At 32.8% G+C, this 13,592-nt stretch overlaps 2 protein-coding genes across 3 annotated transcripts; both read left to right on the top strand.

Moving 5' to 3' along the window:
* The first annotated feature begins 352 nt into the window (after nt 1-352).
* On the top strand, nt 353-3,992 carry LOC129307587 (uncharacterized). Of its 2 annotated transcripts, XM_054948483.1 has the most exons (5): nt 353-508; nt 603-680; nt 1,573-2,130; nt 2,388-3,345; nt 3,456-3,992. In XM_054948483.1, exons 1-5 carry the CDS (start codon nt 476-478, stop codon nt 3,497-3,499), a joined length of 1,671 nt encoding a protein of 556 aa, XP_054804458.1. In that variant the 5' UTR covers nt 353-475; the 3' UTR covers nt 3,500-3,992. The 2 variants fall into 2 exon arrangements, with proteins under 2 accessions (XP_054804458.1, XP_054804457.1); XM_054948482.1 differs by having other exon boundaries at nt 2,388-3,992.
* Nucleotides 3,993-7,615: 3,623 nt separating this feature from the next.
* On the top strand, nt 7,616-12,016 carry LOC129308698 (probable protein phosphatase 2C 38). The gene is made up of 4 exons (XM_054950052.1): nt 7,616-8,177; nt 9,546-9,913; nt 10,961-11,197; nt 11,771-12,016. Exons 1-4 carry the CDS (start codon nt 7,835-7,837, stop codon nt 12,014-12,016), a joined length of 1,194 nt encoding a protein of 397 aa, XP_054806027.1. The 5' UTR covers nt 7,616-7,834.
* The last annotated feature ends 1,576 nt before the right edge of the window (nt 12,017-13,592 follow it).

The following is a 13,592-nucleotide window of genomic DNA, read 5'->3' as shown; positions in this document are numbered from 1 at the left end:
TTTCAGATTCACCATTTATTTTTTACTGTGTGTCCCATATTTATAATCTATTATTTTTATTTAATATATAATAATAAAGAAAATTATTATAAAAAATATTTAAAAAATAGGTTAGACAATAGGGGAGAGATTTTTATATAACCTGGACCTACACAAATTTTTATAACCTATTTTTTTTAAATTAATACTGTTCTCCTATGAATTAAAATGTTTTTATATAATTTGGATCCACTCAGATTTTTATAATCTGTTTTTTGACACTACTACTGTAGAACAGTAATCCTCCGACTAGAATTACAAAGGAGGGGGATTTTAACAAGATGGTTTGTAAATTTACAGTCATAAGTGAGATAAGAAGATTGATAATAATTTTCATGCTGTGTTGTGGGAGTGAAAATTCCATTGTACTTCAAAGTTCAAAGCACTCGGGATTTCAAAGCGAGGGGGTAAGGCTGTAGTTGGTCTTACTGCCAAAATGGTTTCTGCTAGTTCTTTAGCTTTGGACCTCGTAAGCAGCCATTGCTGAATCTCTCTACAATCTCCATCCCTCAAGCTTTTTTGTTTTTTTTGTTTTTTTTATTTTTTCTCTCTTCATTTTGCAGGCTTTTCATTTTGATTTCCACAAGAATTTCAGTTTGAGGCCTTTCAGAAAGCCAAGAATTCGGGCTCGCTTCTCCCAGGTTAGCTTCCTTGTGATTTTTCTTTTCAAACCTTCCTTTCCTTGCTCTGTTTTTTTTTTTTGCTCCTAAGGGGGGAAAGAAATTACTCATATTCCGCTTTGGGCTCTTCTCTCATATAATTAATTTCACTTACTATCGTCAATATGTCATTAATAACGGTGTTGATCCTACGATTGCATTTGAACATATTGGCCTTGAGGCTTCATTAATTTGCTTCAGACTATTGGATAGATTGTTGACGACTTTGTTATTTGATGGCTAAGACCTTTCATACTCAACTCATTTTTGATTCACTTCGAATTATCAAGGCTTGAGTGGAAAGTTCAACTTCAAGTTGTTAATTACACCCATTAAATTTATGTAGGTGAAAAGTATACTTTTTTTTTATATAAGAAATTAAGAATTACTGGACAATTACTCTCGTTCAAAATAAATTTGGAGACTCGTGATTTCGTGGAAGCGAATTTATCGGAGTTGTCATATTTATAGCAATAGATATGAATTGAGAACAGATATTGAACACAAGCACCATTAGGAAGTTATGTTCTTCAAACATAAAGCTAGAATATAGAAATGGATATATGATGGGAAAATTGTGGTTTGTGTGTGAAAGATACGGCTTTCTAACTTCAATCAGGCAAATTACTTCAATATTGTCTCTTTCAATGTATATCAATGTATATCTAGATTTCATTTGGTTTTGTAGCTGATACTCCTAAGATAAATTTAAAAGTGGTTAATAGAAGTAGCGAGACTACTTTTACCGAATTACTTTAAAATATGTATTTGAAGCTTTTACGCATGGTGGCCCCTCTCCTTGAGTTAGAAGAGTTCATTGAATCAATCTCCATCAAGTGCTAAAATCGGTTGGTCCCTTCAACATGTCTGGCAGGAAATAAACCTATCAAAACCAGCAGAAGAGCAAGTTACATCCATTAAGGCAGTGACAACCATATCGGACAAAGAAGACCATATTTTGGGCCATGACAATTCAGTGCATAAGCGAAAGAGCCTACCTCCATTAGTCAGTGCATTGAAAGCCTCAGCTGAACAAAACACTGCCAGTTTTCACTTCCCTGGACACAACAGAGGGCATGCTGCTCCTGATTCACTTACTCAGCTCATTGGGCGGAGACCATATGTTCATGATTTGCCTGAGCTTCCAGAGCTTGACAACCTATTTTGTCCCCAGGGGCCCATATTAGAAGCACAAAAACAAGCAGCCAAACTATTTGGATCATCTGAGACATGGTTTCTTGTTGGAGGTACTACTTGTGGCATCCAGGCGGCAATAATGGCAACATGTTCACCAGGAAAATTTCTGATTCTTCCTAGGAATTCTCATTTGTCAGCCATATCTGCTATGGTATTGTCAGGTGCACAGCCTAAGTACATCATCCCTGAATATAACAATGATTGGGACATTGCTGGTGGTGTCTACACATTACAGGTGATTCAGATAAATGTTATGCTTGATCACAGGGATGGGACAGTTTCTCTGTTGTCCTCTCAGCTTTTAACACAAGTTTATCATGTAAACCTGTAGAACAATATGGTCAAAACCATTAAAAGGGCAGCAAGTTTACGTATTGTGGCTGATGAATATTTTGCTCATAATAGTTGACTTACCTCTCTTAATACGAGTAATTTCTTTTCTTCCTCTAATGTTGCATAATCTTATAGGTGGGATGGCTTGTTGTTGTACAGGTATTGAATGCAATCCAGGAGCTTCAAAGGGAAGGTCATGAAGCTTCTGCAGTTCTCATCACTTCACCTACTTATCATGGTATCTGCAGTAGCTTGAGTGAGATTTCTGAGCTGTGTCATTCTCATAAAATTCCTCTGATTGTTGATGAAGCTCATGGTGCACATCTAGGATTTCATTCTAAACTGCCTAAATCAGCTCTCCAGCTAGGGGCTGATCTGGCCGTACAGTCCACTCACAAAGTTCTGTGCTCTCTTACTCAGTCATCTATGTTACATATGTCAGGTAATATTGTAGCTAAGGAAAGAATTTCTCATTGCCTCCAAACTCTTCAAACCACAAGCCCTAGTTATCTACTGTTGGCTTCTCTAGATGCTGCAAGAGCTCAACTAAATGAAAGTCCTGATACTGTTTTCAATCAAGCTATTGATTTAGCCTTTGAAGCACGATACCTACTAAAAAACATCCCAGGCATCTCAGTGCTTGAGAATTCAAGCTTTCCATTATTTCCGGCTATTGATCCCTTGCGGCTTTCTATTGGTTTTTGGCAGCTTGATTTATCTGGATATGAGGCTGATGAAATCTTGTACAGGGATCATGGAATTGTCTGCGAACTTGTTGGGAACCAAGCTATCACTTATGCATTTAATCTTGGAACTTCTAGGGATCATGTTCAAAGGCTTGTATCAGGAATAAAGCATCTGGCTGCAGCATATGCATCCGTTCCACAACGTGAAACGACAGTGTTCTCCTGTGTTGCACCCTTTGATGATATAATCATGAGTTTGATACCAAGAGATGCCTTTTTCGCAAGTAAAAGGAGAGTAACATTAAGAGAGAGCCTTGGTGAGGTTTCTGGGGAGCTTATATGTCCATACCCACCAGGCATACCTGTGCTGTTCCCTGGTGAAGTTATTACTGAAAAAGCCATCAATTATCTGTTGCATGTTAGAAGTAAAGGTGCTGCAATTACTGGAGCCTCTGATCCCTCAATTTCTTCTATAGTTGTCTGCAATGTATAGAGTATGGCCGGGCGGAAAATAATCTGTAGTTGAAATTGGAAACTGCAGGAAGTGATGCAAAATTTAAAAGAGGAGAAAAAGAAAAATGGTAAATCTGAGAACTGCAGGTGAGCTTTCCCTCACTTGCCACCAGAAGGTTGATTTGAGCACAAATTGTCTTAGAAGATTGGCCAAACGTGTCCAGAGTCACAGCTTAATGAACTATCTGGCAATCGATGATACATTGCATACAGTTCAAAGGACAACGAGACACTCGAAAGCTGAAAGAAGCAATCCTTTCGAAGTGTAAAAGCTATGGCCAGAGACAAAACGAGCAACGACCTCTCCACCTGAACATGGCCAGAAAAGGTAAAAGATACACAATTAAGAAAATTAGTATAATTTAGAATTTTTTTGGGTGGATTCAATGTAAAATATTAAAATAAGAATAAGAAAAATCGACTAATTATTTTGTATCATGATGTTTAATGATCTGTAAATAATTATTCTCCTCCTTTAGTATCACAAAAACATAAACCAGAGATTGCAGAGAAGTTAAGACCAAACAGAACAGTATGCTACCAGTTATTTTGTTTGTCTTCTCAATCTTTTTCTATGATGATTTCCAGGTAAATGATCTTGTTTGTGAGCTTCAATCAATCTCACCATAAGTTAAATGCTTATCCTATACTCTTTCCATTAAAAAATGTAAGGCATTTTTGTCTTTCGAGGTGTAATCATTACCTTTTTTCCAAAAGTGCCCTTATTGATGAATGACTTTATATTTATTATAGGGTGTTTAATAGGAGTAAATATGAAAAGATAGGGTTAGTTTAAAAGTAGGTAACTACTTTATTGAGAGGGTGAGATTTGGTTAAAATGCTTTATATTTTTTAACGAAGAGAGTATTTGTTAACATGGTTTTTATGTTGATACAATAATAAATTCTAGAAATATCTTAAAGCAAACTCGGAGTCCAACTTATAATTTGAAATTTGAAATTTGGTAATCATTTGATTGTGCTGACCTCGTTTGTGTACTATACACTTACTCATCATTATTAATTAATGTCAATCAATTAATCATTATTAATATTAATACTAAACATAAAATCTATGAAAAGTAGTATGCTTTTTTTGGACTCTGCAATGCACTAAAGTTCATTTAGTTATTATGATAATTATTTCTTTTTAGTGATTGCGCGAGTCTATGTTAAAAGCCATGCAAAAGAAAAACAAAATTATGCTAAATCAACAGTCAGGAAATTGTTACACCCTAAAGTTGGCGTGCTAAGAAGCCTAATGGTGTACTTATAATTAGCACAATTATTTATCTCTTCATGGACATGATAGAGAATGACTACTAATCTCATAATAAAATCTTTAATTTCTATCAATTAAAGTTAGCATCTTTGGAAGGACTCTCGTCATTTAAATAAGTGATTGAGAATTAAAATTTTTGCCTTTTTATAAATAACAATTTAATTGAAAGAGATATTCTTGGCTCCTGGTATCTCAAAGGAAATAATACTTGTTGATAGAGTTTACTCTTTGTGCTTAAAAAAAAAAAAGTCTCTATCCTCCTTGATCAAAATTATTCCAAGTGGATTATTCAATGAATATTCATTTTGAATGAGCTCAAAAAACTTTTGACAAATCATTATAGACATTGATCTTATCATATCCTTGATTCTAGCATATTTTCAATGCTCAAAACTTCGTCACTAGCTGGCAATGACAGGAAGGAATTCGAGTTTCTTCCCTTATCCTAAAATATCGTATGTGTATCGTATCAAACCTTTTTAGTATGGGGTTGGTGTTGCAAGTCAGATTTGCAGTCTGAGCTGCAATATATATATATATATATATATATATGGACCAACATACATGCATGGTTTTATTGGTTGATCATTATTCAAACCCAGCCTTATATAAAACATTCTTCAAATTATATGTAGTTTATCCACGAAATTTGAGTATAATTTACTGTCAAAATATTAATGTTACATAAGATTTTATATTTAATTTTTCATTTTTTGGGATACAATTATCCATTATAATTTTCATTTTTATTTTAATTATATCCAGATTCTCTCTTTCTTTCATATTTACGTATGCATCAAATTCAAAACATGTTCTCACTACTGGAAAATTTTAAAACTTAGATTTAGATGTCTAAGCAACAAATTCTGCACTCTAATTTTGAACACACTATGTATAGTTATATATATTAATACATAAGTTGTAGAAATTAGGGTTAAAGTTTAATTTTACTTATGTACTTATTTTTTAAGAGCGCTAGGCAGACCATTTTACTTCTGAACTATTTCTTTGAGAAGAAAAAAAATTCTTTTATTAGTCAACTATTAATTTTTTCATTTTTCATTAACGTAATATGAGCGTTAGGTACCTTGAAATCTTGTTAAAATAAAATTTAATAAATATTGTTAAAATATTAAATATTTTAATATTTATAATTTAAATATTAATATTTAAAACATTGTACCATCCAATTTAATATTTTCATATTTTTGATATTTTGCCATTTTGTATAAAAACAAAGGGAATAAACCTCCAAATTATGGAAGGAATTTTTTTACAGCATATTAATAGAATAAGCAATATCTTTCAAATAAATATTTTTGTTAGAATATTGTTGGTCTTGATTTGTCAAATTTATAATTTTACTCCTAATACTGCAATGTATAGAGAGTACTAAGTTTGAGTAGTGTAATATTTTTGAAAAAAAACATTAGTTTACTAAAAAATTATAGAAAAATGATCTAAAAATTTAAGAAACTTAATCAATATTAAAATATAAATAAGTTCTAACACGCACATAAGGCGTGACAATTTGAAGATTGAAGATCAATATATAAAAATAAGAAGTCATTTATAAATTTAAAAATATTAGTTTGAGTTGTTAATATTTAAAAAGTAATTTATAAGTTTAAATTATTAAAGATGAAAATATTTACTATTTTAACAATATTTATTAAATTTTATTTTAATAAGACTTGAAAGTATTCAATACTTCTAGAAAAAAAAATTAGGATGCTTAGTACTCCTTTAAAAAGAGTTTAGGAGCAAATTAACACTGAATAATAAGGTTAGAGTCTTACCTATCACTATACATAAGCCCTATGCACATATCGCATTAGCAAAAAAGGATAAAGTTAATGGCCTTCTAACAAAAACACATTTTTGGACTTAAAAAAAAATACTTTAGAAGAAAATTGTCCTACTTAAAATTATAAGGTACCTAGCGCTCCTAAAAATATATAGGGACAAAATAAGATCTCAACTCTAAAAATTATTGTCTCATATGCAACTTGTGAATAATACTCATCTCTAATTCTATGCAAATAATTTTCAAATTAAAGTTCCTCTTATCAATTGAATGAGACAAGCTTTCATTTATTGACCAAAAAATGGCGCAAAAAATAGGATTGCATAGAAAGTGAATATGGTGTATAAACCAATATAAACATTGAATTTTGGATCAATAAATGAATCAAATTAATTAATTTCTTGGAATATAGGAACTTTAATGATTAACTAAATTAAGAAGAAAGGAAGATGAGAAAAAGTGGCCAAATATGGAGGTTTGTTGGAGGTCAAGGTCAAAATTCCATGCAATAAGTTAGAAAACCACAACAAATTAACCTGAAATAATGCCAAAATCCCTTAGGAATATTGATTCAACTCCTCACCGATGAATTAAAATTCTTTCCAAAACAAATTGATATTTGTTTTTCATTTTCCTTTTTGTTTTTAAGGGAAAATAATAGAGATTCCCCACGTTGCAAATCCTCAAAATCAAGGCTTCAACCTTCCCAAACTTTCTTCAGAAAGTCTTGTTTAAATTTTCCATAAGGTTCATAGCCCAGGTTCTGATAATTCTTTCAGAAAGGGTTTGCAACATTAATTCTCACGATATATATATATATATATATATTTCTAAGGTGCGTGTTCTGGGTTTATTCTATCATGTATCATTCTCATGAATGTGATATATATTTGCGTTTTTTCTTTCTGGATATGTCTCATGCATATTAATTTGTTGGGTATAGGTTTTTCTTATATGCATGTAAGTTATCAAACACTGCATATATGTGCAATTTCAATGTACGTATATGGGTTTGAATGTCTAAAACCTTAATTTTGCTCTAAAATAGCCAACAATCAATGCAGGTTTCCGGACATTATTCGAACATAATAATCTTCGGTGATGAATCCCAACTTACCATATTATGGTTCCTGCAGTGTTCATTAAGAGGCATGCAATTTCGGAAACTTGTGACTTAGGTTCAGTCACGTAGATATATATATATATATATATATAGCGAGAGAGAGAGAGCCTGATCATTGGCCAGAAACTGATCGAGAATAATCAAGTTATACGGAGGGTGGTTTCGAGTGAGACTATATGTAAGCAAGTAAAATAACATGGTAACAGCAAGAATCAGGAGAATAGTGTCATCACCTTGCTGGAGATCATCTCGTACTGAGGGTGAGAACAATAATAATTCTAGTAAGAACGGGGATGCCAATGGTCGTGTCGATGGATTATTGTGGTACAAGGATTCTGGGAAACATGTGAATGGAGAATTCTCGATGGCTGTTGTTCAGGCCAATCATTTGCTGGAGGATCAAAGCCAGCTTGAATCAGGTTCATTGAGCTCATTTGAAGAAGATGGTCCTCAAGGTACCTTCGTTGGGATATATGATGGCCATGGAGGTCCTGAAGCTGCTGGCTTTGTCAATGACAACCTTTTCAAGAACATCAAGAGTACGTTAATTTAACATTATTTCAATGTTTTCGTCTTATTCTGTGTCATACACACACCCCCACCCCCCCAAAAAAATCCATTAATATATATTTATATATTACATTTGCTGCACTTCTATTTACATGGTCAGACCTCAGACTTGAATATGTGTTGAATTTTCATAGCCCTAGCCCTCACCCTAACTTCATTAGCATGTTCCACTTGTGAAGAGGTTTCTTTATGATACTCTAACACGGAGATTATAGAAAGATACGGGATCGATCTCAGTCATAAGATGAGACTCACAATACAGACACTGCTTTATTTCTCTCTTTAACTTCAACTTTTTAAAGTATTTTAAAAGATCGATTTTATTCATGTTAAAGTTTTTGGGCTTAGAAAGCCCTAAACAAAGATCCTTCAGAACTTGTTTAATTTTCATTAAAATAGAAGGAACAAGCACGCACACGCACACACACACACACGCAAAGACTTGAGGTAAACTTGTACATGTGCGCGTGCCATACATTTGGATTTGGGGTGTTTGTAAGCTCAAAATCTCAACCCTTTATTTCAACTAATGATCCGAGCAATTTTATCTAATTTCCTAAATGAAGGGTTGGGATTTGGTGCATTAATAAGCGAAGCAGCAGAGAAGGCATCATATGCCCAAGATCTCATATATTTATGACTATTTTTCTAAATTTGAGGTGTCTACTGCCCTCTTTGTTGCTCCTCCTAATGCTTAGAATCTCAACCTTTAATGAGATTTTAATTAAGTATTAGAAAGGGTAATAGAGAAGACAAAACCTAGGTTGCATAGATATGGGTACGAGTATCCAATACGATACAGCATGATATGGGGATACGGCAAATTTTCAAATTTTAGGATACGGGTATGGGGATATTTATAATATATATTTTAACATTTTATGATATAAGTATAGGTATTTTGATTTTTAAACAAGAATTTCTAAAGTAATATAAGGATATTTATAGTAATTAACTAAAATATTAAATATTTTTTCAAATTTTTAAACAATATAGTAAAAAATTATTGAAAAAAATCATATCACAAATGTTAGAATATGAGATACGTATGCAGAAGTATTCTACATGTATCATATTGGATATGTATCGGATACGGGTACGTTTACTTTTTTGAAGTATCCGTGCTATACAAAACAGACATTTCAAATTTTTATTTTCTTACTTGTATGCTCATCTTTGGTTCTAAATATTCCATGCATAACTCCACTACACTTACATCACCATAAACAAACTCACCCTGCTAGCTTAAACACCCCCCCCCAACCAAGTATATATATGAGAAGTAATGTTTTATCTATGCATATCCAGTTATTATAATGGAGTGTGTGTGTGTGTAGGATTTACTTCACAGAATCAAGGGATGTCGGAAGAAGTGATAAAGAAAGCATTTTTGGAAACAGAAGAGGAGTTTCTAAGCCAAGTGAAGGAGCAGTGGATGAAGAAGCCACTGTTAGCGTCAGTGGGATCTTGCTGTTTGATAGGCATCATCTGTAACGGCATGCTCTTCATTGCAAATGCAGGAGACTCTCGTGCTGTGTTGGGCAGACTCCACAAGGCACATAAAGAAATCAAAGCCATTCAGTTATCTTCTGAGCACAATGTCAGCATGGAATCTGTCAGACACGAGTTGCGTTCCTCTCACCCACATGATCCTCACATCGTTGTTCTCAAACACAGGGTCTGGCGTGTCAAGGGCATCATTCAGGTATGTGCGTGTGCGCGTATGCTTTTTCTATCTCTCTTTCTGTCACTTGAGGCATGACTGATGTCACTATCCTTAGCTAATGCAATATATATGTTCTTTTAAATTGCATGGGACGAGTTTGAAAGCTGGCATCCCTGAAGGGAAGAAGAAGAAGAAGTCACTATTCTGAAAGATATATATTTGGTCTAGCTGAGACATGTAAATCTCCAGATTCAATATATTAAGCCATTATTCTATCATGTGATAGGATATAATAAGAAACCAAAGAAAAGGCTTTGCAGAATGTAAATATTATTGGAGTAAATTAGAAACAAAGGACTACTTCAAACATTACTAGCGTCCTGTCCTTATGATATTTTGTCTACCAGGGACATATCTCAACAAGCCCTCCTATCATACTTACGTACAAAAATGTATGTATGATAATATACACACAGATGTGTGTATGTGTAAGATAGGATCGGATATGCAGCATAAAAATTCTATAAAACTCAGCTAGGTCAAATAAAGAAAGAATTTGGGGGGAATAACTTTGTGACAGCTAACAGGCATGGAGCATGGAAATCACATTATATTGTCCTTAAAGTAAAATTTAGTGATCGCTGGCGACTCGAATTTAGTATATATACACAACTATTTTGTCCACCAGAGACATGTCTTCACAATCCCTGATATCATACATGCATATGTACATATATGAATGATAATACACACAGATGTGTGTGTGATAGAGAAAGATATATAGGATATGCAGGATAAAAATACTATATAACGTGTAGGTCAAATAAAGAAGGGTTAGATTTCACCGTTTAGGTCTTGTTGCTATGACTTTGTGACAGCTAACATGCAAGAAAGCATGAAGTAAGATTTAGTGATAGCTGATGACAGCTTGCTTAGCTTATATATAGCTAGAATTTAATTAATACACACTTCAGAGTTGATATTATGAGCTATTCTCAAGTACACTTGAGAGCTTGATTATATATCAGACGTTTTCCTCAAACCAAATGTTATTAACTGATAATTGATACTGTGTATTGATTGCAGGTTTCGAGATCCATAGGAGATGCATATCTAAAGAGGGCAGAGTTTAACAAAGAGCCTCTGATGGCGAAATTCAGAGTAGAAGAACCATTTGAGAAGCCGATCCTGAAGGCAGAACCAACAGTGCATGTGCAGAAACACCACCCAGACGATCGGTTCATTATATTTGCATCAGATGGCTTGTGGGAACACTTGACCAATCAAGAAGCTGTAGACATTGTCTACAACTATCCCCGCAATGTAGGCAGTCTTCATTAATTCATTAATTAATTAATTTCCAATAATTCATCTCACTTTCAAATATCAATTCTAACCGTTGCAAATCGAAATCTCAGTTATAAATTGATAGTTCTTTGATATGGCGTATGTTCTTTGTAACTCATTTTTGAGAAAAAATTAAAAAGGTGTGTTATTATAAATAGAAGCATTATTAATTGCTTGAGAGGGAAAATGTTGTATTAATGGTTGTTACTGATTTTAAATATCAATTCAGACAATTGCATTTGAAACTTATATGCAATTGTTGGAATTGATATTTGCAACTTGTTATATTTTAGAAAAATTTATCAAAAACCTAACCATCTTTAATTCTCTCTTTTAGAACTTAATTGCCATTCTCTTCCTTGTCTGATGAGTTGAGACACTTGAGTAATTAACCCTAGCTCAATAAAACATTGGAAAAGAAGGTGCGGTGGTGATGATGTGCACCATCCCTATATGTAACAAGTGATCGAACTCAATTGTTCTCACTTCTCGTCCTTTTCTAATTTTATTCGATGTGAGACTTGAGCATACTCGTCTGATTCAATACAGGGAATAGCTCGGAGGCTGGCGAAAGCGGCGATGTGCGAGGCAGCAAAGAAGAGAGAGATGAGATACTCAGACTTGAAGAAGATAGAGAGAGGAGTGAGGAGGCATTTCCATGACGACATAACAGTGATAGTCTTGTTTTTGGATTCTCATCTCACCAGTCGCTCCACTTGGCGTGGCTCCTGCCTTTCTCCCCGATCACCTGCTCCTGCCTCCAATAATAATGTTAATGATCGTTCTCAATTCTGATATATCTATTTATTATTTATTTAATAATATTCTATCTCTACTTCATCATTAATTCAACCTCTCTTCTTTCTCTTCTTTCATCTTCTTTCTTCCTTTTACTTGTTCAACCTTGCATTCAATCTTCTATATTAGAATACAAAAAAGTTACATATCTAAATATTAAAAGATAAATCATAAATATATAAATTTAAGAAGTATCTAACTAAATGATTTAAACTATTTTAATAGAGTATACTATCTTTAAGTATATTTAATATAATAAATTTATTATGGTGTCATGGGCCATTCAATTGAGGAGAGAGAGAGAGAGAGAGAAAATGAAAGAATAAAAGATGAAAAAAAAAGAGATTAAATAAAAGAAAGAGAGAAGGAGAGAAAAAAAAATTGACTAGACCTAAAGCTTTTGAAATTAAAAAAAAGTACAAGTTCAAGTAAGAAAAAGAAAATAAACAAAAAGAGGGATAAAAAAGTAATAGAAAGAATATTAGAACATTAAAGAAGTCTTACATCTAAATATTAAAAATAGATTATAAATATATAAGTTTAAGAAATATATAACTAAATGACTATAGCTATTTTAATGGTTTATACTATTTTTAAGCATACTTAATATAAAAAATTAGTATTATATTTATATAATATTAGAGATCCAGATAAATTTTGCAACATTAATCCTTGCGAGATTGAAAATTGAGTGATCTCTCTCTCTCTCTCTCTCTCTCACACGCTCACTCACAGTTTCTTTCTTTAATTTATTTTTTTTTTCATTTATATATCAACAAGGATTGAAACCCTGGACATTAAGTATATCTCATTCAATACTTATCTTTTCGAAGATTGAAATTTTGTGCCTTTTCCCATGTGTCCCCCCACCCCCCCGGGGGAATTTCTTTTAAATGAAAAGAGATGACATCAATCACAAGGATTAAACAGCTAGTTTGTAACAAGAGATCGCTTTTACTCATCATCCATCGCCTCTTTATAGTAACTTGAAAAGCTACTTATCATAACCGTACCATAGCAAGACTAGCCAAAAAATGGGACACAAAACTTTGCCCCTTACATAAAACTTGAAGATGCAAAACAATTCCTATATACGCATAACAATGATCTAGCATAATCAATTATTATACCAGAGAAAATGTATATTTAATAAGGGTAAAATTAAGAACTTATTAAACTTTGGACAGAATTAACGTGTTTTAAGTTTTTCTTAACTCTAGTGAAATGTGTTAAAAAGTGACTTAGAAATAGGACTCGAGAAGTATCATAAGGTATATTTAGTTAATGGCCCTAAAAAAATTTTATCTTTACAAATATACCTTTCATTCAATGCAATTTATACTATAATAAATTAATGGGGTCAAACAATTTTTTTTATTTGTTAGGGGTGTTTTTGGGATAATTACATTATTCAGAATGTCTTATAAATTAAAACATACTCCTCTGGTCTTATTTATAGGGTACCTCAATGATTATTATATTTTCTTTACCAATTTGCCCAAATTAAATATTGGGAAGGTTGTTAAATATTAAAGTATTTTATTTTTAAAATATGTATATTTAAGGATTAAGA

The sequence above is a fragment of the Prosopis cineraria genome, unplaced genomic scaffold (assembly GCF_029017545.1).
Source record: "Prosopis cineraria cultivar Desert tree isolate PC_DT_omini unplaced genomic scaffold, ASM2901754v1 PC1, whole genome shotgun sequence".
NCBI lineage: Eukaryota > Viridiplantae > Streptophyta > Magnoliopsida > Fabales > Fabaceae > Prosopis > Prosopis cineraria.
Note: the sequence above shows the minus strand (reverse complement) of the source record. Positions and strands in the feature narration are given on the sequence as shown.

Coding starts and splice junctions, on each gene's coding strand:
- LOC129308698 (XM_054950052.1), top strand. CDS start 7,835: ATGGTAACAGCAAGAATCAGGAGAATAGTGTCATCACCTTGCTGGAGA. Junction 8,178..9,545: donor CCTTTTCAAGAACATCAAGA/GTACGTTAATTT, acceptor GTGTGTGTGTAG/GATTTACTTCACAGAATCAA. Junction 11,198..11,770: donor TCTACAACTATCCCCGCAAT/GTAGGCAGTCTT, acceptor GATTCAATACAG/GGAATAGCTCGGAGGCTGGC.
- LOC129307587 (XM_054948482.1), top strand. CDS start 476: ATGGTTTCTGCTAGTTCTTTAGCTTTGGACCTC. Junction 509..602: donor GTTCTTTAGCTTTGGACCTC/GTAAGCAGCCAT, acceptor TTCATTTTGCAG/GCTTTTCATTTTGATTTCCA. Junction 2,131..2,387: donor GTGGTGTCTACACATTACAG/GTGATTCAGATA, acceptor GTTGTTGTACAG/GTATTGAATGCAATCCAGGA.